This window comes from Cervus canadensis, chromosome 22, assembly GCF_019320065.1.
Source record: "Cervus canadensis isolate Bull #8, Minnesota chromosome 22, ASM1932006v1, whole genome shotgun sequence".
In the NCBI taxonomy this organism is placed as follows: domain Eukaryota; kingdom Metazoa; phylum Chordata; class Mammalia; order Artiodactyla; family Cervidae; genus Cervus; species Cervus canadensis.
In genome coordinates, this window is record NC_057407.1 from 35,066,118 (window position 1) to 35,091,944 (window position 25,827).

Genomic DNA, 25,827 nt, shown 5'->3' on the forward strand with positions numbered 1-25,827 from the left:
AATGCCTTTTTTGGAGGGGAGGAAGTAAGAGTTTCCAGATTTTACATGAGCTTTGTAATAACCCTTTGGCCTCTCAAATACCTATTTAATTTTCAGCCTATTTTGTTTCTGTGTCACTAAGTTTGTTTCATTAGTTCTCTGTAACTAGACCCATATCTGAACTCCTGGGAAACTGACTAAAGGGCTCTCAGAGCTTCAGTCTACTTGGCCAGGGCATCTTCATTATCATAATGTTTTCCTTCATGTTAGGCATATTTAATAAGAGATCCATTGATTTCATTGGCAAATAATCATTCATGTTATTGATTTTGTGGCTCATGTGTTCAAACCATTATATTTGGGAAAATGAATGACATTGATAGCTATCTGTCAATCCAAGAACATGGAGGTTTTGATCAAGAACATGGAGGTTTTGATCAATATCATGGAGGTTTTTGATCAATATCAACATGGAAGTTTTGATATTTTAATGTTAGCTAAAATAACAGCTAACACATCTTAAAATAATTACCTATGCTGGCACACCTTCAGGTAGAAACTCTTAGAAACTAATTTGAAAGAAAAATGTGTAATAGGATCCTTTTGCATAAACACAAATCGCTCTGTATGTTGCCATCTCAGTGAAATGTAGCAATTTACAGCTTTGTTTTTAAGAAAGATCACAGAAAGCAATGAGCAAGAAACTGCTTCCAAAAATGGTCGGTAAGCGTTGTTCCCACTTTTGATTTTCTATGGATAATGAGCGACATAACTTTTAATCATAGATTTTCTAGCCAGTCATATTGACAAGCGTATCCTCTTTTTGTTCAGTTCTGCAAAACAGAATATAAGCTGTTCTATATACTAACAAGGGAGGGAAAGCAATGTGAACAAGATCAAAATATGAAAAGAAAGAGATTTACACAAACTGTGGAATAAATGTGATGAATTCTTGGTATAAATCTCTTTTATAGGAGGACCTATAAATAGAAGCAGGATAATGTGGAAAAACAAAAAGAATGGTCTATACTGTGTATGCTTTAAAGTATGCTGAGAAAGAGGTAGGTAAGAATATTCACCTATTCAGTAAAACCTCTAATCTGCTTGAGATTAGAATTATCTTTGCCAAGTGATGAAGACTCTCAATAATGTCTCTCCATAAGCAATAGGATTATGCAACACAGAAGTCAGTTTATCCCTAATGAACCACTGGAAGACAGTTAATGACACTGTGTCCCAATGCCAATGCTTTGACAATTATGTAAGCTAAGGTCTGCTAAAATGTTTTGTCTCCCTGAAGACAAGCGAAAATAAGGCCCGTCTGAGAGTGACCAAGTAACACATGTCAAAGTTTAAGAGCCTTCTCTTCTAGATTACATGAGAAAGTATAAAGAGAAGTTACTGTGAACAACTTACCAGAGATTACACTTATTTAGAGCTCAAGATAGCTTTTGTATTGAACTTCAAGAATAACCTTAAGATGGGAGCATGACAGTTTGAGAGCATAAACTAAGTGACACTCTCTCTGCTTAGGGCAAATTTGTTTAGAGACGGTGTGACAGGAATGAAAAAGTTGGCTTAAAACTCAACATTGAGAAAACTAAGATCATGTCATCTGGTCCCATCACTTCATGGCAAATAGATGGGAAACAATGGAAATAGTGAGACTATTTTTGGGGGCTCCAAAATTACTGCAGATAGTGACTGTAGCCATGAAATTAAAAGACACTTGCTTCTTAGAAAAAAACTCTGACCAACCTAGACAGCATACTAAAAAGCAGAGACATTACTTTGCCAACAAAGGTCCGTCTAGTCAAGGCTATGGATTTTCCAGTGGTCATGTATGGATGTGAGAGTTGGGCTATAAGGAAAGCTGAGTGCCGAAGAATTGATGCTTTTGAACTGTGGTGTTGGAGATGATTCTTGAGAGTCCCTTGGACTGCAAGGAGATCCAACCAGTCCATCCTAAAGGAAATCAGTCCTAAATATTTATTGGAAGGACTGATGTTGAAGCTACAACTCCAATACTTTGGCCACCTGATTCTAAGAGCTAACTCATTTGAAAAATCCCCTGATGCTGGGAAAGATTGAAGGTGGGAGGAGAAGGGGATTACAGAGGATGAGATGATTGGATGGCATCACCGACTAGATGGACATGAGTTTGAGTAGGCTCCGGGAGTTGGTGATGGACAGGGAGGCCTGGTGTGCTGCAGTCCATAGGGTTATAAAGAGTCAGACATGACTGAGCAACTGAACTGACAGGAACGAATAGAAAGACTTGCCAAAAAAAAAAAAACAAAACAAAACCTTTCCAGATATTTTCTTCTTTTCATGAATCTTGTATTGCTTTCTCTTCTTAACTCTATTGTTATTCTATATCCATTGATCTAGTCATGTGAGTGCAAAACCTGGTCTAAAACAAAAGATTCTCTTGACTTTTAGTTATGGCATTCTTGGTGTGTATACCTTCAATGTAAGAGAGCATGAAAGGAGAGAAATATAGAAAGATGTGATACAAGAGCACAGTCAATAATGAATACATTTAACACATTGTGATGTTACTGATGACATTAATCTCTTCTAAACCTTCCTTGGAACTACCTAATTTTGTTATGGAGAAATAATTCATTGAAAACAGTAACTCTTACCAGTTGATATAGAGTAAAAGCTACAGAAAGGCAGAATAACCTGTAGTTACTGTGTACCGACTCTGAAGCCCCACAGCTTCAAGCTGAATACTGGATGCATCATTATATGTGTATAGACAAGTGATCTAAATTCTCTGAGGCTCACTTTCCCCATTTGTAAAGTGGAAATAATAATTACGTTTTGCAAAGATGAAGTGAGATAAGAGATGTGAAGCATTTCATAAAGTGCTTGCACTTCTTAGATTCTTGATCAGTGATAGCTGCCAGGAGGTATAGTAGTATTGATGGTGGTAATGGTAGTTGAAGGAGAAGGAGGAGGAAAACCTGGAAGTCTTTTCTTGCAGGTGATAGTAAAAGAGCTTTGGTGTTACATTTTTTAAGATTCAGAATTAAAGGTGAAATAACTCACATAAAACATCCAAATTTGAGGACTGTCAAATTACCCTAATCCAGGGAAAGAAAAGTGACATAAAGCCAGCCAGAAATCCAGGAAAGCCAGAGCAGTTAATGCCTTCCCCCACAGGCGAACCAACTCACCAGGGGCCAAACCCTGCTTCTTTGGCATCACTATATTGTGAATGATAGGAACAAGGACTATAATATTGTTGACAGACTGGACCCAAAGCACACAAAATGCATTTCAATTAAAGATGGTATTTAATTGGAGAATCATTGCTTTACAATGGTGTGTTGGTTTCTGCCTCACAACAACGCAAATACGTCATAACTATATATGCATATCCCCTCTCTATTGAGCCTCCCTCTCATGCCCTCCATCCCACCCCTCTAGATCATCACTAAGTGCCAGGCTCTGCTCCCTGTGTTACACAGCAGCTTCCCGATAGCCATCTGTTTCACACATGGTAGTGTATGTATGTCCATGATGCTTTCTCAGTCGGCCCCACTCTCTCATTCCCCTGCTGTGTCCACGAGTTCGTTCTCCATGCCTGTGTCTCTGTTCCTTCCTTTCAGATAGGTTCATCAGTACCATATTTTCTATGGTATATATGTGTTAATATATTCCGTATATATGTGTTAATATATGATATTTATTTTTCTTAAATATGGTAAGTTAATACTATATATTGGTTATTCAACATTTTTATTAATGCTAGACTGTTTCTATATAATCAAAAGGTTGATTTTCAAATACCACTGAGCTCTTTTCAATAAGCAACAAAATATTGATTTAGCTGGCTTTCTTTAGTTTTTGGTTTTTTTTTTGCAGACCTCACATTCTTATTTTTTTTCTTTTTTCCTTTAACAAATGTGCATACCATTTTTTATGACCTCTGCTTCATTAAGTGTATAATGTGCTTTTTTTTTCTTCACATCTGTTATGAATCACAAATACACTTACCCGCAAAATCTGCTTAGCTTTAACTTTAAATATCTGTCTCATAACAATGAATAGAGATAGTGTTGTTGTTAACTGGGTTAGATGCTTCCACACTAAATCAAAACTTACCTGCTTCCTCTTTAAAGAAATATACATGACATCCATTATTTGAAGAAAAGAACTTGGTAAAGCAGAAAGGTGAGATAAAATTGCACTTGTTGGCTTAGATGCTTATTCAGGAAACATATGGGAATGGTCTCATATACAAGCATTTTTATGCTTTGTATTGTTGCATAAAAAACAGACTTACAAATCAAGGTAATAGGAGAAAAACAGGAAAGAGGAGAGATTTTAAAATGTCACTGAAAATTAAATCCTCCATCTTGAAAGGAATGTGTTTATCTCTATTTAAAATTTTGGAGGTGGATATGCTGAATGTTTGTATGTCCATGGTACTTTACATATCAACAGGAATTGCTTCATTTGAATTAACAAAAAATATTTAAAAATTGCAACTAAATTCACATATTAAAGAATGAATCACTACCAGGACAAAATGCTAGTGAAGCTATGAAGAAATAGGAACTTTCATTCATTGCCTGTAGGAATGAAAAGTGGCATAGCCACTTTGAAAGACAGACAGTTTCTTGGAGAAATAAACATACTCTTACTACACAATCTAGCAGTTACATGCCTTGACATTTTCTCAAAGAATTTGAAAATGTATATTTATATAAAAACATCCAGCTATATTAATAATAGCAGTTTTATTAGTAACTGCAAAAACTTGGATGCAACCAAGATGTCCTTCAGATAGTGAATGGATAAACTGTGGTACCTTCAGATAATGTAGTATTATTCAGTGATACGAGCTATCAAGCCTGGAAAAGACAAGGAAGAACTATAAATGTGTATTTCTAACTAAAAAAAGTCAGTCCAAAATGGCCACATACTGAATGATTCCACCAGCATGACACCTTGGAGAGAGGCGAAACTACTGAGACAATTAAAAAGATCATTGGTTGTCAGATATTAAGGACAAGGAAGCACTCTATTTCTCTGTGAACCTAAAACTGCTCTAAAAAATGAAATTCATTTTTAAAATATTTTATAAAGCTTAATCAACTTCTATATATTTTAACATATTTATGTATCAGTCAGGATGCATCATCTGTAGTGTTCAAATAATAAAAATAAGAAACTGGTTAAGATAGCAGAATGTGAAAACACTGGTTTTGGGTCTGAACAAAAGTATTTCAATTATATGGTAACATTAGCTCATATAAATCTCTCTTTTTTTTTTAGCTTACAAAAGTAATCTCATTTACTTTACCTTAATTCATGAACACCATCTATGAAGCTGATGGATATAGCCTTTTTGTTTTTTTTCTTATTCTAGGAAAGGAATGAGAGGCTCAGTGATTTGCCCAAAGCTGCAAAAATAGTAAGTAGTGAAATTTTTTTTAATCTACAGTAATGTTCATCATTCCTTTGCCTACAAGATAGCAGACAGAAGACGTGATCTAAAAGTAAAAGATTGCTATTATTCCTAAGACACTGTTGATCCTATAAGGAATGATTTGTATAAAATAATCCATTATTTTTAAAACCTTCCACTTATTTACTAGAGAGGATAACTATCAACTATAATCTGTAATGCAAAACAGTTATTTCACAGTTCTTGGTAAGAAAAAAATTAATCATGTTATAAAATCAAGTTTTATTTTAATTTTAAAGCATTATAATAGGAGCAAAGCAATAGCTCAAAAAGAATTAACAGTGAGCTAAGAACTTACAATTCACAGTCTGACTCATTATTTCACAGCCTGGCATTCATCATATGCCTCAGTTTCTACTCTAATATGACAAGGTTGAGACTAAATGATCTCAAGCTTAAAAATTCTCTGATTCTGTGCACATATGGCACTATATTTTAAAGCACATATGCCTCCTGTAAAGTGAAATAAAGTGAATAAGCACACATAAATTGCACGATGATTAAATTTACTGAGAGCTAAAAGTCATAGCATATTAGCCTTACATATGAAAAACTCTCCTAATGAATCAAACCTGAAGGATCTGTCAGTGCGTCGTTGTTTGACAGAGAACAAGAACTGTGAAATTGCTGATTTTATCCTAGTGATTCTTGTTCTATGGGTCACACACAGAAAAAAGAAGGGGTCAGTAAGTTTCTCATTAATACATATCAGCTTTGGAAAGAAAATAAAAGTGTCTTTTGACACTGCAACGAACCATAGTGATCTTAATGAATATTACTGCTAAAGAATTCATGCAAATTAGCATTTCCTCATATGCCTTAGCTAGAAAGAAATTAAATTTGGTCTAAATGAGTTAAAGCATTGGACCTAAAAGACATCTGATCTTTTCTACCTCCCAACTATTTTACTTTTGCTCAGGTTTTCTTGGAAACAGTTATTTGCTTTGAAACAATGCTATTGTGGTTGGATATTTCTATACTGTATTTATGCAGCTCAGGAAGTTGTAGACTGTAGATTCCAGGTTCAATGCCCATTATGAAACACTATGTGTTCATAGGGATAATTTCAGAATCAGATTTATCCTGAAGGCAGATAATCCAAACCACTACTACTAAGTGTTGCAGTTCTTTTCAATATGATGAGCAGTGTTTAAGTGAACCTAGGAGTCAACAGAAAACAAAAAGTTTGTAGGAGTTATCCAAAGACAATACACTACAAAGCAATTTTTGTTTAAGTATCGATAACCTGGTTAAAATTAAGGCGAAAAGTGAAATCATATACTTCATATGGGTATGTTGCAAAAAAAACGCTCTTCATATGTTGTGACATCATGTGCACAACAGGATACTAGCTAAACAAATATCAGTGTTCATTATTATGGTGAACATTTGGTTACACTGGACAAAGGGTGCCAACTAAACGAGTAAACATATGCAAAAGAAGCTAATGTAAACCACTGTTTCTCAGTCTTTGTGGCACTGACATTTTGGGCCAGGTAATTAGTTTTTAGGAGTTCATCTGTGCAATGTAGAATGTTCAGTAGGACCTCTGATCCTTATCCATTAGAGGACAGTAGCACCATCATGCCCAAGTTGTAGAAACCAAAAATGTCTCCAGACATTGCCAAATGTCCCAAGAATGGTAAATTCTCCCCACAGGTGAAAGTCACTGGCATAAACATTGACTTCAGAGATACTCACCATAAGAGGACGCTTCTTGCATTTTATATTTCAATAAAGCCAGTGAGGCAGGGCTAGTCTGACATTGGTGGTGTCACTAACATGACTAAGAAAAAGTGCATTGGAAGGTACTGAGGTATCTGTGCTTGTTGTTGCTTGTCCTAAGCCCTAACCTTATAAATGAGAGTGATGGTTTTATTTATTTTGAATTTGCCTTTGTTTTGACACCATCCATAAAAAAAGCACTGTGGAAAGATTTAGAATTTCAGACCAGTAACTCTCTCTTACATGCCTAGCAGATTGGTGCAATATATAAAGCAGAGTGGTTCATTGCACACTTAAGGAAGCATAACCTGTCCAGGAGGGGGAATGGGTGGAAGACATGTCACATTGTTACTCTAAGGATAAATAGCACAGAGCCTTCCTTACCAGAGTGCTCCAGTAAGAAAAATAAATGTATAGACAAAGTGGAAAGGAATAGCTGTCAATTATTGAGTTTAGTAAGCCTTTGACAATCTATTAAACTGTGTTACATATTTACCAAACACTATTTCCCTCCACTCTGGAACAGAATGTTAGAAGGCAGGTATTTTCCGGAATATACTACATAATGCTGAGAGAGAAAACAAAGAGATGGGATAGCTTATTATTTTTATGGGTAGAGAATTATTTGCAGAGGGGTACCTGGGAGTAAACACTATCTAATTTTTTTTCACATTTTGATAAAGTTCAGATTCTCACATAATAATTAATCTAAAAGAAAGAATGCAGAAAAGGGAAATATATATGTAAGTTTGCAGATGACACTAAGCTCATGTGAATGGTTATAAGCTGATGAAGATAAACTGGAAAGAACTAACAAGGATTTCAGAAAGACCTCAGAAAGAGAATATAAACCCCTGTTACTGCAGTTGTTGAGGGGTACATCTAAGAAGAAATCTAAATAATATTTAGATTAATATTTAGATCTCTGGGAGATGATGAAGGACAGGGAAGCCTGGTGTACTGCAGTCCATGGAGTCACAAGGAGTTGGATGTGACTGAACGACTAAACAACAAACAACAAAAAATAATATTTATTAAATAATGGATGCTAAACTATTGGTCTAAACACTGAAGTAAACTAGAAGTGACTTTTTAAAATTGAAATTATGAAATAAATGATTTCCAAGGATAGAAAACATTAAAAGACATATGTTTAATAGAATAAAATATAGATAATAATTACAGTACCAAACAGCAAAGACAATGTTCTCCTAACATCCAAATAAATTATGGTAAGTCTAAACGTACAAGCTTGTGTTGTTATAACTGCACCTTCAACAAAGATATAGTTAAAATTAGAACCATTTTTCATCAAGCAAATAAATATTCTCAGTAAATTTAAGACTCGTTTATGTAAGAATAGACTAAAAGTAAGAATTCTTTCCATCTGCACAGAAGATATCCTCATCATTTATAAAGTCATGGAAAATGTGATTAAGATAGACATGGACTTTTTCAACAAAACCTAGAATAAAATAACTATCAGATATCCTTTATGCTTGGAAGAGGTAGCAAAGAATAAAAACATCAGGTTTTATATTATAGCTAACACTTCCCTACCCTGGAGAATTTCCTAATATAATGTGTATCAAAACTTTACTTATACATTTATTTGTGTAAATGTTTGTTTCACTGTCAACATATAAGTCATATTTGGACTAGCAATAAACATATTGAATTTTATATCAGAGAGGACATTATGCCTTCCTACATATTAAACATGGGGTATTCATGAAAAACAAATGAGGTAATAGATATAATAGGCATTATAAGTTATAAAAGTAATGCAAATAAGAGCTACCTTGTGAATATGTATGGCTCAGACCTTGACTGTGGGCATGGTAGATCGTTCAATGGCCACAAATTCTTCCTCTCCTTATATCTGCATCCTCTTGGAGTCACTGTCTTCAACTGACTCTGAGCTTAAGCTTATGACTTGCTTTGACTGATGAGACCAATAGCAAACATAGAGCAAGCAGAGATTTGAAAAATGTTCTTTGTTAGGACCTGCTTTCTCTTGTTCTCCTTGGAATCTTTCCACTACTATGAGAAGCAAACTGAGATAGCTTGTTGTAAGAAGATAGGTAACGTCATATTTCCATCCATCATGTCAGCCAACATCCAATAACTATAAGACACGTCAGGGAGGCTTTTAAGATCTTTCTGACCTAAAGAAAGACCACAGACACATTAGCCGATCCAGTAGAGATCAGCCAACTTGGCCCGAATAGTTCAGTTCAGTCACTCAGTCGTGTCCAACTCTTTGAGACCCTATGGACTGCAGCACACTAGGCCTCCCTGTCCATCACCGACTCCCAGAGTTTACTCAAACTCATGTCCATTGAGTTGGTGATGCCATCCAACGATCTCATCCTCTGTCATCCCCTTCACCTCCTGCCTTCAATCTTTCCCAGCCTCAGGGTCTTTTCCAGTGAGTCAGTTCTTCACATCAGGTGGCCAAAGTATTGGAGTTTCAGCTTCAGCATCAGTCCTTCCAATGAGTATTCAGGACTGATTCCTTTTAGGATGGACTGGTTGGATCTCCTTGTAGTCCAAGGGACTCTCAAGAGTCTTCTCCAACATCACAGTTCAAAAGCATCAATTCTTTGGTGCTCATCTTTCTATATAGTCCAACTCTCATATCCATCCATACATGACTATTAGAAAAACCATATCTTTGACTAGACGGATCTTTGTTGGCAAAGTGATGTCTTTGCTTTTTAATATGCTATCTAGCTTGGTCATAACTTTTCTTCCAAGAAGCAAGTGTCTTTTAAATTTCATGGCTGCAGTCACCATCTGCAGTGATTTTGGAGCCCCAGTAGGAATAGTCCAATTCACCCACAGAATCATGAACTGAATAGTTGACTTTTTAATAGTAAGTTTCAGGGTGTTCTGTTTTCATAGCAGAGGCTTATTTTGTTAAATTTTTGCCACCTAGAAGTTAGATACATTTACATTTCATGCAAATCTTTTGAATTCTACCTCATAGAGTCACACTTTGACAAGAACAAGCCCCACAGAGCCTTGGGAAAAAACAAGTGAAATGATAGACATGAGAGTGTATTGCTGATTACAAAAAGTAATTCAGGTAGCAAGATGGCATAGATTCAATTTTCTGTGCTTCTCCCCTCTGAATTTGACTATATACTCTGGAAATAATTTCACGGAAAATAACTTAAAAAACTGAAAAATGGAAATAAGAAGTTGGACTATCAAGGACTTAAAACTTGAAATATGATACACATAAAATTTGTCATATATCTTAGACTGGGCAGCAGAGAGGGCTGCAATCTCTAACTGCCAACAGACATAGGAAACAAACAAATACAAGTAAAGTCTGCTCTCTGTGGGCAAAGGATTAAGAAAAGGGAAGGCTAGCCACCCTGCCCCAGAGGCACCAGCAAAGGTAGTGTAGAATACCCAGTGGCACTGGATGGCTAGAGAATAGGTCAGGCGAATCTAATGAATATCAGGAATCTAATGAATGCCACCCAACGGGCCATGGAAATACCACCCATCCCCAAAGTTTTTCCTGAAAGAATTCAGTGGAAATGCCAAGTAGAACTAGAAAAAATTTAAAAAAAAAAAAGAAAAGCAGAACAGGTTAGCATTGCAAGAGATCAGAAAACTAGAATTCTCATTGGATTGAAGCCCATATAAAGTAGGCTATAACCTACATGCTAAACTTGAACAGATACTTCCTACTAGAATAAAAGATTTAAATAATACCAATAAACTCCTAACATAACATGTAAAATGTCCAAAACACAACTCAAAATGACTCATTATACCAAGATCAGAAAAACACAGCTTGAATGAGGAAAGACGTGAGAGTGTATTGCTGATTACAAAAAGTAATTCAGTAATACTGTTATATGTAAGAAAAAAAGAACTGTTAGATGTGAATTCTATACCTAGAAACAGTGTCTATCAAGAAGTAATGGAAAATAAAGACCCTCAATGCTTAATGAAGACTTTCTCAGAGGGGGGAAAAAGCAACAAAGAAAATTTGTTGCCAACAAACCTAATTTAAAGATTATCTATAGGAATCTCCTTGGCATAAAAGAAATGGTAACAGAGGTATAAAATTCAGAAAGAAAATAATAATGGAATGGTAATAATAATAAAATAATAATAGAATACAATAATTAATAATAGAAGGGCATATAATAGACTTATCCTGATAAGTCTCTTAATTCATATCTGTTGGTGGAAATAAGAAAAGTAACATCTGTTGTGTTAGTGTATGGAGAGGAAATACTTGGGACAAGTGTATGGATATATTTTTTTTTTCATTGGGAGTGCAAAGGACCTAAATGGAAACAAGTTTTTAATATTCCACTTGAAGTAAAGGATAATGATACCAATGGACTGTGATAATTCACATTTGCATATTGTAATACCTAGAGCAACCACAAAAATCATTCAAGCAATAGACTCAAAAATGCTATTAAATAAAGATGAAATCCTAAATATGTGTTCAAATAGCACATGTAAAGAAATCAGAAACAGAAGTAAAGAAAGATAGAAGAAACAAGCTGAAAACAAATCATGAGTTGTTAATGATGCAATTATAATAAAAAATAATCTGGGATGCAATATATTATGAGACAGAACATGAATGTGTCCTACTACCCTGGGAACCATGGACCAGATATCTGAATTTGCTTGTACTGTGCTTAAAAATGGCTCTATGTTTTAAATGTTGTTCTGTGACTATACAAAGTGTTATTCATTTTGGAAAGAACATTTCTTCATTTAGCCATGGGTGACAGATTCTTGACAGAAGTTTCCATTAAAAAACTTAAAACTGTTACAAATATATGAAAACAATCAATGTCTTTGAGATTTCAGAGTATTATATGTTTATGTATATATATATATATGACTTGTATGTTAATATACAAACTTTATTGATGCATACCCTAGTGATGAGTGATTTTAGGTTCAATCCTACAAAAAAAAGTGTGAGATACATGAGAAAATGTAATGAAACAGTGAATAGAGATTAAAACAATGAAATTTCACTTTTCACCCAGTGAATTGGTATGTGTTTAAAAGGTTAATAAGGGCTTCCCTGGTGGCTCAGTCAGTTAAGAGTCTGCCTGCAATGCAGAAGAGCAGTGTTTGATCCCTTGGTCAGGAAGATCCCCTGGAGAAGGAAATGGCTACCCATTCCAATATTTTTGCCTGGAGAATTCCATGGACAGAGGAGCCTGGTGGGCTCTAGTCCATGGGGTCACAAAGAGTCAGACACAACTGAGTGAATAACACTAAAAGGTTAATAATACCAATGTCTATGAGAGTTTGAGGGTATAGATACTCTCTTCCACTGCTAATGAAAATGTCACTTAACATAGTCATTCTGTAGGGAAATTTAACACTATCTATTAAAATGTCAGACAAGCAAGTTCCATGACCCAACCTAGCTACTTCTTATCTATCCTGGAGTAATAAATGATTATAATGCTCAATGACATATATTATAAAACTATTTACATCATTGTAAACAGAAAAAAAAACTATTTACAAAAACAAATGTTTTAAAACAACCTCAATGTTCATGAGTAAGGTGATGACTAAATAAATAATGATATATCTATAGTAAAGAATATCATATATTTCAAAAGTGATAAACTCCTATACACACTCACGTGGAAAAGTACTGGAGTGCATATAGCCAAGTAAAGGACAAAATATATAACTGGATACTGTTTATATTTTTAAACACATCAAAAAAACTATATTTCTTCACAGATTTATGTAGATAACTACACAGGGAAAAAGGTCTGGAATGCTACACCTTAAACTTTTGACTATTTTAAATATGGTCAAAAGAACCAATATTAAAAATGACAGGAAATTAAACATTTTTGTCTTAACTATAATATTTTAATTTATTCAAGGAGAATGTATTAATGCATAACAGATATTTTTAATGTGTTCAAATGCAGCACAAATAGTTTTTAAATGTGTTCAGATACTATAAATGTTTTAAAGAGCTATAACCCATTATTAAGGGCTAAAATATAAGCTTCAAATATTTTAAAATTTCTTCTACAATCTCCTTTCTTTGTCAAGACGCAATGTCTTGACAGCAGACTGCCAGGAGGCTGCAAGCAGAGACTAGGTCATTTTCAGGAAGGCCATGCAATGCCAATAGGGTTTTCTAGGGCTCAATTTATAAGGCCAACTCAGAAAAGTATTATCGTGAACTGTAAGTCTTTGCGTGAAGAATCTGTTTGGAAGAAGAAAAGACAGAAAATAGGGCATCAAGTCAAAGGTCAAAAGAGCAGATTAAATGCTTAAGTGACAGGTTGCCAGAAAGATGGAACCAAACCTTGTAGAGAGACTGAAGCACAGACAGAGTCCTTCCGAGTTTACAAATATCCCACCCTGGGCAACAAATTATGTGGAATCCTCACAGAAACAAATTATATAAATTAATTGTGGTCATCCAGAGAATTTATTTTCTCTGGAAGCTATTAGGATTTTTATTCCAACCTTAATGCTCTCAAATTTCTGATATATGCAAATATATTTGGAATCAACTGGCTTGGACTTTTTTTTTTTTTTTACTTTGTTTTGTCTTCTGTTTGATTTGCTTTGTTTTGCTTTTGTAAACCCTGGTGAACACTGAGTGTGTCAGTTTTATCTCATATATATACATATATATATATTTTTTTTTTTTAATTAGAGAAGAATTTCCGTTTTTAGCCCTTTAGTTATTGCCTACTCTCTAGTATATGTTATTCTTTTAAAGCTCCATTTAGGTGTTTTTTCCACCTCTGAACCTAATTTCCAAGTCTCTTCACTTTTTCGTCATTTATCTCTCCCTTTATTTTCCAGCTTTCTCAGTCACCCTACAGCCATGCCCATTTTGCACTTTAGCCTATCTCAACAATTTTTTTTTATTTGTTTGACTCTAGTTGGTTCTTCCTTATATCCAGCTAGTCTTGCTATTGAATAAAATACAGAATCATTCTTAAAACATAACATTTAAATTTTCAAAATCTTATTCTCTTGACTTTGTTTCCATATGTTTAAGTCTATGCCAGTGTGGTTTGCATTCATCTTAGTTGTTGTATTCATCTTAGTAGACGAGAATTCCTATTAGACTATCTGTTTTGCTCTTTGCACAACTCACCAGCTCCAGCCATGGCCTTCACTTCTACCATTATCAGTGAGAATGGGTGTGAGGAACTAGACACTGACCAAACAGCTGGTTATTCTGTAATACTCCTTATTCCTCTCAGTCATTCATTGCCAGATAACCAGGTACCAGCCTGAGTCTCTGATGTAGACTTACTTATTCACGGCTCTTTCCTGGAAACATATACATGGAAACTGCTGCCTATTCCAAGAGGCATTTAACCAAAGTTGATCAGTTTGTGCCAATGATCCAGAAATTGCTCCTGGAACTTCTGTTTATCCATACACTGGCAATATCCCTTTTAAATAAGTTTATCCCTTGATCTTTGGAGCTACAGTTTTCTTTTTCTATCTACCAATGATTGTTCAAAGTTCCATTGTTCCAGTTATCTTTTTAGGGGAGTGACTTTTAAGAATGGGATGCTGTGGACTTGCCACATGTGTGTCCTTTGCCACCTTGAAATGAAAATCTGCTATCTAATCTTTATTGACGTCTGGAGATCAAAATCTAGGGCATAAGGATCTTAGCTTCTAACAGTGATGTCCTTTATAGGAACTTTGTTAAAACTACTCAAAATGATGCATTTGTATGTATTAACATTTCAAATAAACATAACCCTTGACTCTGGCCACTGCAGAGGAAGAAGGCAGGCCAAATTGAGAGAGTAGCACTGACATGTGTACACCACCGTGTATAGAGCTGAGAGCTGGTGGGAGCGCCGTGTGCCGCAGAGGCCTCAGCCCGGTGCTCTGTGATGACCCAGAGCCATGGAATGGCGGGGGACAGTGGTAGGAGGGACTTCAAAAGGGAGGAGACATGTGTATACTTACAGCCGATCCATGTTGTTGTACAGCAGAAACTAACATTATAAAGCAATTATCCTCCAAATTAAAAAAATAAAACAACATCCTATGATAAACTATAATAGAAAAGAATGTATGTATAAACAAATCACTTTGCTATATAACAGGAGTTATCATAACTACAATGTAAAGCAACTATACTTCAATAAAAATAAATAAGAAAAAAATAATAAACAATAGAATAAATGAAGTCTGGGAATTTGACCAGTATTGTTAATGAGACCATTAAGTCAAGATGCTTAACTAAGGATGTCTATTGTAGCATTTTTTTAAAAACATAAAACACTGAAAGCTATCTGGAGGTCCTTCAAAACAGCTAACTAACATTTTTGTCTACTTATTGTATGGTATATTATGCAGCTATTATAAAAAAGAAAATATATATGGACTGATTTCAGGTTTGGAAATGATTCTCCTTTAAATGAAAATATCAAGTTACTGAGTAGCCTAGGATAGACTGAATAAGCAAACAGACAATGGTCAGCACAGATAGAGAGAGAGATACTTTGATCTGATCCACAACAACTAATCCAGGAAATTAACTCATTACTAGCTACATACCTAATCTATTTATAAGTTAGACTTAGTCAGACTGACATCTCTAGTTATTTATCTAGAAAGCCAAGCATAATCCTTATAATAATTGGCCCCACATGGCCAGGATTTGATTAATAAGTGACAATTTCCCTAATTTTTGTTCCATTCCAACTTAAGACAAAGCAGGAAACCCCAAATAAACACCCCTAAGCAATCAAATAGGATATCCCACTTCTTAACTTACCTACCTGCAGCTTCCCCATGCCAACCACCTCTAATCAGGGCATACCTGAAGCATCTCTCTCTTTTTTTTTTTCCCCATTAGAAAGCTTTTCCACTGCGCTGCCTACATTTGAGTCAGCCAGAACAAGTAATGATGGTTGACTTCCTTGCTATAGCAAGTTCCGAGTAAATATTTCTTGCTTGTTCTCATTTGACTGATCTTCATGTATTCCTACATATATAAAGTGCAATATCCCTATATATATATATATATTCCTACATATATAAAGTGCAATATTGTTTGTAACCATAAAGTATATGATACATAAACAAATTTACATGTTTAAATCAACAACAGAAAGAAAAGGCAATGTGATTTTGTTTAAATTGGAAGATTAGGATTGACATGTACACACTACTATATGTAGAATACATAACTAATAGCAACCTATTGTATAGCATAGGAAACTCTACTCAGTACTCACTAATGGCCTACATAGGAAAAGAGTCTTAAAAAGAGTGGCTATATGTATATATATAGCTATTCACTTTGCTGAACACCTGAAACTAATGCAACAGTGTAAATCAACTACGCTCTAATAAAAATGCCCCCCCCAAAAAAGGATAGGAAATAGCATGTTAGTTTTCTAATTCAGGCTATTAAAATAAAAACAAAGACAAAACTCATTAACTCATTTATGCTTATTATATAACATAGCTTATTTCATATAAAAATAACTATGATAGTCATATTTAGTATGATTTTTTATATCTTTATAAATATATTTCTTATATTGGGTACTCCTTGTGGCTCTTTTAGGAGACACCTGACTGTCTGTCTTCTATGTGAACGCGAGTTCACAAGTAGAGAATCCTTAAAATAATTGGAAGTTATTTTGAACTACAAATATTTAGTTTAGTGTGAGAAAATGTTTAATGCTTTCCTGCTGTTCTTTTCAACATTCATTCCATGTTTTATTCTCAAGTTAGACTTGGGCATTCTAAAATGTACTTCAGTTTTATCTTAAATACTGCTATATCCAAAGGAACTAAGAATATTCCTTATCAGCCCCTTCCTGCTGGACTTCCTAATGCATTTGATTCCCAGCTATTAACCCAGGAGACCTGTGTTCACAATCACTTTGTGCTTCTTAAGACCCTACAGGTTTACTTCTGTAAGACATTCTTGTAAAGATTAATACTTTTTTTGGTACTGAACAATGTTTGCCAGTATTCTCTTGGCTTGTGGCTAAAAAATGAATAGAAGATCAACCAGTCAAACCACTGGAGATCTCAACTATTCTCTGGAAACACTACTTGCTTAGGGAAGAACCACCCTGGGAAAGGGAACTTCTAACAGTATCATGTAGCCTTTTGTTAGGAAAGTAGAAAAAGACCCATCAATTAGTCAACCATCAAGACTTAAATTGCTTCAAAATATTTTCAGCAACTCTTGACAATTGAAGATATGCAATTATAACAAAACAACTGCCATCAGTTAAAATAGATTTCAGTTCTTGGTGAAATATTTAAGGAAATCCGTAAGTTAATCAAATTTCTCAAACCTTTCACCACCTACATGAGAAATAGACCCATGTGTTGACAGAAATAAAAAGAGGAAATTATTTGTTTAAACTCAAAGCTGTAAGATTTTTCTTCCCTCTTAAGGGACTTCTAAGTTATAAACTGCAAGTTTTAGAAATGAAAGAGAGCCAGTTTGTAGATCTTTTCAAGCTGTTTTGTTTCAAAGATTTTACTTAAGTTTTTCTAATCATTTTAGGTAGAGAAATTATTATTTATGAATATAAATAACTTTTGGTGTGTACTCAACATTCTACTTGTCTCTATGGAAATTTTTAAAAATACAAGCTTCCATCTCCTAGAAAGACCAGGGGGACTCATTTCCAAATGAAGTTTTTAATGGCTAATCAAGCAACAAAAGCCAAATAGATAAGAAAATGTACTAAGGCTTTGAGTTATACATACAAAAGAGTTTTTCATAATAAGCAAACATACAGTTGTTCTTGAAAAATATACATTGCCTATTGCAAGGTATACTAAGGTAAAATTGTGAGTGAAGGCAAAAGTAGTAACTACATGCCAAAGGAACTATATATAGATAGATACAGATATTTAGATATAAATATATCCCATTATGGAGAAAACATTTCTAATCATATTAATTATTTAACCATTTGAATTTAACTCAATGTGCATGCGTGTGTGCTTAGTTGATTGAGTCATGTCCGACTCTTTGCGACTCTAGGGACTGTAGCCCACCAGGCTCCTCTGTCCGTGGGGATTCTCCAGGCAAGAATTCTGGAGTGGGTTGCCATGCCCACCTCCAGGGGATCTTCCTGACCCAGGGATTGAACACCTGTCTCTCTCCCAAATTGACAGGCAGGTTCTTTACCACTAGCACTACCTAGGAAGCCCTTAATTCAGTGTACAATTACACAAATTTTCACTTGTTTGTGCCAGAAAAGACAAAGGCTTAGTTGTCTGTGGCCTTGGAATTCTGATAACTATTTATCCATTTGTCAAAAAAAAAAAATCCATGATTAAAAGTACATCAAATGTCACTGTAACTTTTTGCAGTGGCTACATTGGATTCAAATCACCAGAAATGCATATTTTAGGAGCACAACTTTTTTAGGACAGATTGTTTGGATTGACTACCATTTATGAAGATGGTGGAGAGAGAAAAAGTACGTGTTTGAAATGAAAGTGTTGCATGGATTCTGAATTTATCTAGTATTTGATTCCGTTCCAATTTAATCTATGCATTCCTATGTCATTTATTTCCATGGTAACAGGATACTCATTTTAAAAATCACATCAAACTGTGAGAGTGAAAAGATGCAAAATTTAAATGGATGTAAACTCAACACGATGTGAAACATTTTAATGATAAATGACTATTTAAGCAGAGTCCATAACTGATATAAGAAAACTAATAGATTTAAATCAGTGATTACTAATTTATCCCAGTTTTCACAGAATACACACATTGCTCTAGCTTTTTTTCATGTAACATTAATTATTTTATTCTGATTTTTGAAAGTAATATATGCCACTTACAGAACAGGTTAGAACCTTACCCAGGGAAAGGCACATGGGGATGAGGTGTTTTTATGGGTTTCGGTCATAACTTAAAGGGAAGCCTTTGCAATGTCCAGAATACCTGATGTCCTGAAAACTAAGAAAGGGTTATGGCCTCAAATTATCCTCAAATTCCTTGCAGCAAGAACCCACTTAGGTGGCACCAGCCTTGACTTCTAAATGGAACAGTACATCTACGGGAAATAAAATGATGACATTTACATCATAAATCTAAAGAAAACCTGGGGAAGTTTTTGCTGGCAGCTTTCACCCTTATTTCCACTGAAAACTTGACTAATGTCAGTGTCATATGCATGCAGGCTCAGTCATGTCCAACTCTTTGCGACCCATGAGCTATAGCCCACTGGGCTCCTCTGTACATGGGATTTTCCCAGCAAGAATACTGAGTGGTTTGCCATTTCCTACTCCAGGGGATCTTCCCAACTCAGGGACCAAACCCACGTCTCTTGTGTCTCCTGAATTGGCAGGCAGATTCTTTACCACTGAGCCACGTGAAAAGCCCATCAGTGTCATATCCTCCAGGAATTCTCCCGGTAAACTGTGCTGAAGCTTTCTGATGAACCTGGAGCTACTGCTGTTGCTGGCTGCTTCACTCTGGGAAACTTCACTGATCAGATCCATGCAGCCTCGGAGAGCTATAATTTCCATTGCTAGCGGGTTCCAGGGATGACCGCTAGCCTCTCCTGGAAGAGGCTTGGTTAACCTGCCACCATCACTCTGTGAAACACAGACTAACACCTCACTATGTGGATACCACCATCCAGTGCAACAAGGGAACGCACCCGGCAGGTCTAATGGAATGGATGCTGCCCCAGAAATTCTGCACGTGTGTGACACCAGTTCCTGTGAACACTCATGGCAGGTCATGCCCATCCCATATTTCTATAGAGATTCTAATGAAATTGAGAAGAAAGAATGTGTTCCCACTGAAAATGCCACAGCCAAGGAGGAATTTCAGGGAGAATGCATTGCTCTAGGTGCTAAGATTATTGTTACTCAACCCTTAGGTGCAGACTGGTCTGAAACTGTGCAGGTTCCTCAGTGCCAGTCCAGCAATTCCTTGCTGAAGACTAAGCCACTGGAGACAGATCTTCAGCTCCTACTGCTCAAGCCACTGCATGTCTTAAGCTGTACTTCCACAGGCTCTTAAACAGAAAATGGAAATAAGGTCTATGGAAAATAATTTTACTTGGGGGAAAAAAAAAACTTGGAGCATACAGAATACATAAGGAAAGAAAAATAACCATACTTCCCATATTCAGGGATACCTTTTGACATTTTGAGGTATTTAATCCCAGCCTTAGTAAGTAGATTAAGTTATTCTTTGTATTTGCTTCTTATTTGTGAAGAACCTTCTGAAGGAATGATGAAATGTGATGAAAGTATGGTTGAGTAAAAAGAATAAAATAAAAGAAGATCCATATGTATTTCATTGGAGAAAGACTCTAACAGGGTTTATCAGGAGAACGTTGATTACAGCTAACCTAAACCTAACTCTCAGTGGTTTTTATATTACAAATTAATATTGGCCATATCAAGGATACTCAGGAGTCAAAATTCATTCAACTACTCAGTCATATTATTATTAAGTTCATTTGTGTATTATCATTCCAATATCCTTGGTGTTCCTGCTTCTCACCTCATGATACCAAAGTCCTTGACCATTTGTTTAGTTCAAGGTAAGATAAAAACAGAATGGACAGAGGCTAGTGACATGTGTTCTTTTTATCAAGATAGCTAACATTTTCAATAAAGATCTCCCAAAAGGCTTTCCATTTAATTTTACTGAACAAGTTTTTGCAAATATACATATAAATTTGTATTTATAACTTTTTAGTAGAACTTAGACATTATTGACCAATGAAAGAGGCCTAGAACAGATGCTTCCTTTGCTAACAGCCTATCAGAAGGAACCAAACAGTCTGGATAAATCAGTTTTGACTTCTGGTCTTCAGAATTGTGAGACAATGAATTTCTACTGTTTGAGTCACCCAGTTTTTGGTATTTTAATATGGCAGCCCTAGCAAACTAGTATAATTCCAAACCCTTGTCTCCTTTGTCCAGTTTCCCCAGAGAGACAGGGGTGGCAGGGGAAACTGTAAGTATAAATATTCATTTTCTTAGTCCTCATTATGGTAGAGGAAACAGCATTTGGTCTCTTCATCTACTCTCAGAGCATACATGGTGATGGACAGTTTGGGACAAAGGACTGAGGTGGCCACAGCCCATAATTCAAAGTTGAATCTGCCCTCTAGGTTTCTACCTCAGAATAACATCCAATCTCGGGTTGTACTAGTTTCCTGTAGGTCTTCCTGGGATATCTTGGTACAGCTGATAGGATTGCTTCTTTAATGATCCAAAGAATATGTAATTAGAAGATTTCAATAATTAATTATAAATGCCTCATTTGAATACTTACTGATCAAGAAAATCATGTTGAATATCCCATGTACCTATTAAGAATGTTCAATATTGTTCAAAAGGGAATACTGTGGTTACTGGAGGTTGAGATAAGAAATTAAATTGGTGAATCTCTCTGTAGGACTGTAAATCATCTCTCGGCCTAAAAGAGGAAAGAACATTTTCACTCTCTAAAGACATGCAGATGAACTGGTACTGAGTGGTGGTATATGGTTTAAGCACTATGTATTTTTTACATAATCAGTATATACAATAAATTTAATATACTATATTTTACTTATTTTAAGAGACTTATTCAGTGTCTTTATCAAGTAAATTAAATAGTGCTAACCAGACAAATCAGCATCATTCATTTTGAAGATAATATTGAGGTGAATTTTGCATAAGATAAAATTAACAATTTTAAAGTCAACAATTCATTGGCATTTAGTAGATTCACAATGTTGTGCAACTAACACCTTTATGTAACTCCAAAACATTCATCACTCCAAAGTAAAACCCTTTATATATTAAGAAAATTTTCCCAACCTCTCTTCCTCCAGCTCCTGACAACCACCAATTGTGTCTCTCAATTTATCTATTCTGAATATTTCATACAACTGGAATCATATGATATGTGACCTTTGGTATCTGATTTATTTTCCTTAGTGTAATGTTTTGAGGTTCATTTATTAATGATACTTGGGCTGTTTCCACCTTATAATAATTGCAAAAAGGGCTGTTAAAATGTGCATGTACGTATACTTGTTTGAGTACCTAGTTTTTTGTATATACACCTAAGAACAGAATCATGAGGTCATATGATAATTCTATGTGTAACTTTTTGAAGAACTGCCAAACTATTTTCTACAGTGGCTAAACCAAATTACAGTGTAACCAGCAATGTATGAATCTTTTAATTTGTCGACCTCTCTGTCAACACTTATTATCCATTTTAATATTTTTTAATTTTTATTTTTAATATTTCTATACTAGCAGATATGGAGTAGTACAACATTGTCATTTTGACTGGATTTCCCTGAGGATCAATAACGTTGAGAATCTTCTCATGTTCTCCTTAGCTATTTTTTTTCCTCTTTGCCTAATTCAAGCACTTTGCCTAATTCAAGTACTTTGCCCATTTTTTGATTGGGCTGTCTTTTAATTGATGGGTTTTAAGAGTCCCATCACTTCATGGGAAATAGATGGAGAAACAGTGGAAACAGTGTCAGACTTTATTTCTGGGGGCTCCAAAATCACTGCAGATGGTGATTGCAGCCATGAAATTAAAGACACTTATTCCTTAGAAGGAAAGTTATGACCAACCTAGATAGCATACTAAAAAGCAGAGACATTACTTTGCCAACAAAGGTCCATCTAGTTAAAGCTATGGTTTTTCCAAGAGTCATGTGTGGATGTGAGAGTTGGATTATAAAGAAAGCTGAGCACCAAAGAATTGATATTGTTGAACTGTGGTGTTGGAGAAGACTCTTGAGAGTCCCTTAGACTGCAAGGAGATCCAACCAGTCCATCCTAAAGAAGATCAGTCCTGGGTGTTCATTGGAAGGACTGAAGCTGAAACTCCAATACTTTGGCCACCTCATGCGAAGGGTTGACTCATTGGAAAAGACCCTGATGCTAGGAGGGATTGGGGGCAGGAAGAGAAGGGGACGACAGATGATGAGATGGTTGGACGGCATCACTGACTCAATGGACATGAGTTTGAATAAACTCCGGGAGTTGGTGATGGACAGGGAGGACTGGCATGCTGCAATTCATGGGGTCGCAAAGAGTCAGACTTGACTGAGCAACTGAACTGAACCGAAGAGTCCTTTATATTTCTTAAAGACTAGACCTGTAGACAAATACATGATTTGCAAATAGCTTATTCCATTCCACAAGGTTATTTTCATTTTTAAAATAATGCACAAAACTTTAAATTTGGATGAAATCTGATTTATCTATTTTTTTCTTTTGTTACTTGCACTTTTGATGCATAAGATTTTTTTTTTTTTAATTTTAAATAAAGCAAATACAAGCAAACATATACAAATAGTAGGCAGGCAATTATTTCATACTCATGGAGGTAATTCAAGAGTATTAGGGATTGACACGCACAGATAGAACCCAAAGAAAGGCAAAGAGTCCTGCCGGCACCGGCGCCGAGCCGGCCGAACCTGTGCCCGGGGAGCGGCGTGCGGAGGGCACCGGGCACCCGGAGCAGGCGGCGCAGCACCAGCATCGAGTCAGTGCCCGGAGGCCACCGTGTAAAGCAAGCTGAGAGGGAAACTAAGGCAAGATGTCGGGCCAGAGCGGGAAGAAGAAAATGTCGAAGCTGTCGCGTTCAGCCAGGGCCGGGGTCATCTTCCCGGTGGGCAGGCTGATACGGTACCGTACCTGAAGAAAGGGACGTTCAAGTACCGGATCAGCGTGGGTGCTCCCATCTACATGGCCGCAGTCATCGAGTACCTGGCAGCGGAAATTCTAGAATTGGCTGGGAATGCAGCAAGGGACAACAAGAAGGCCCGGATAGGCCCAAGACACATCCTGCTGGCTGTTGCCAATGACGAGGAGCTCAACCAGCGGCTAAAAGGAGTGACCATCGCCAGCGGAGGCGTCCTGCCCAGAATCCACCCTGAACTGCTGGCCAAAAAGGGAGGGACCAAAGGGAAGTCAGAAACTATCCTCTCCCCTCCCCCAGAGAAAAGAGGAAGGAAGGCCACATCAGGAAAGAAGGGGGGAAAGAAATCAAAGGCTGCCAAACCACGGACATCCAAAAAGTCCAAACCAAAGGACAGCGATAAAGAAGGGACTTCAAATTCCACCTCTGAAGATGGGCCAGGGGATGGATTCACTATCCTGTCTTCTAAGAGCCTTGTTCTAGGGCAGAAGCTGTCCTTGACCCAGAGTGACATCAGCCATATTGGCTCCATGAGAGTGGAGGGCATCGTCCACCCAACCACAGCCGAAATTGACCTCAAGGAAGATATAGGTAAGGCCTTGGAAAAGGCTGGGGGCAAGGAGTTCTTGGAAACAGTAAAGGAGCTTCGCAAGTCCCAGGGCCCTTTGGAAGGAGCTGAAGCCGCCGTCAGCCAGTCGAGCGGACTTGCAGCCAAATTTGTCATCCACTGTCACATCCCGCAGTGGGGCTCTGACAAATGTGAAGAACAGCTTGAAGAGACCATCAAAAATTGCCTCTCGGCAGCAGAGGACAAGAAGCTGAAGTCGGTGGCATTCCCGCCCTTCCAGAGCGGCAGAAACTGCTTCCCCAAACAGACGGCAGCCCAGGTGACCCTCAAAGCCATCTCGGCCCACTTTGATGACTCGAGCGGCATCCTCGCTGAAGAACGTCTACTTCCTCCTCTTCGACAGCGAGAGCATCGGCATCTACGTACAGGAGATGGCCAAGCTTGATGCCAAGCAGCCGCCCTGCGCCCACAGGTGGGCACCACACTCACCAACGGGAATCAGGAGGATCAGAGTCACAGGAGCGGGGTTTTATCTTTACAAGGAGAGAGGAAGGGTGACGGCAGGGGAGCAGAGGGCAGCTGAAAGGGAAGCGGGTAGCAGGAGATGCAGGAGCAGGCCCTGCCCATGGGAAGAGCCCTCTGCATTTCTATTATTTTATATTCTCGTTAAAAAAGAGCCTCAGTCCATAATTAACCAGGTCTCCACCAGGGTTTTCTTTCTATGTGTTTTCTTCCTGTTGTTTTAGAACTTTTAAAACAAAAAACAAAAAAAAAAACAGACTTTGTTTAGATTTATAGCATTGACTTTTACACACACACAAAATCTTTTCAAAATTCTTAAAATCTTCTGTTTCTCCTTTTTTTGCAAGGGAAGAGGGCGGAAAAAGAAAGTGACTTGGGCTTTGTTGGCTGTCTGTATTCAGTGATGGGAGAGAAGAAAATTAGAAAGGCATCTCACTGGTGCTTTTCTTTTCTGTCTTAGTGCCCCCACCTTTAACCCTATAATATCTGTAACTACTCTTAAAAAGATTTTGCTTCAGGCTTTTTTTTGTTTTGTTTTTTAAAGAAAATGAAAGGAAAAAAAAAAATAAAAGATCCAGTGTCTTTCTTACAAAAAAAAAAAAAGAGTATTAGGACGCCTGTTCATGAAGGTATTAGCAGTTTTTATCTTGCTTGAATGCATATGATCTTCATTAATTAAATAAAATATATACTGTTGTTACTTTGACAGCTCACTTTTCATCAAAATGAAATAAAACTAAAAAGATATACCTCCTTTTCTGACGTGCAGAATAACATGAAATACAAGCTTGTTTGATTATTCACTAATCAAACATTTTTTGAGTTCCTCTAATATCCCTGGGTTGG

At 36.5% G+C, this 25,827-nt stretch overlaps 1 protein-coding gene across 1 annotated transcript; it reads left to right on the forward strand.

The window, feature by feature from the left end:
• Positions 1 to 23,611: 23,611 nt before the first annotated feature.
• LOC122424696 (core histone macro-H2A.2-like) lies at positions 23,612 to 25,569 on the forward strand. The gene is given in 3 exon segments (XM_043442781.1): positions 23,612 to 23,879; positions 23,882 to 24,820; positions 24,822 to 25,569. Coding segments are annotated over 3 exon segments (1,413 nt in total). The 5' UTR covers positions 23,612 to 23,789; the 3' UTR covers positions 25,206 to 25,569.
• Positions 25,570 to 25,827: the final 258 nt, after the last annotated feature.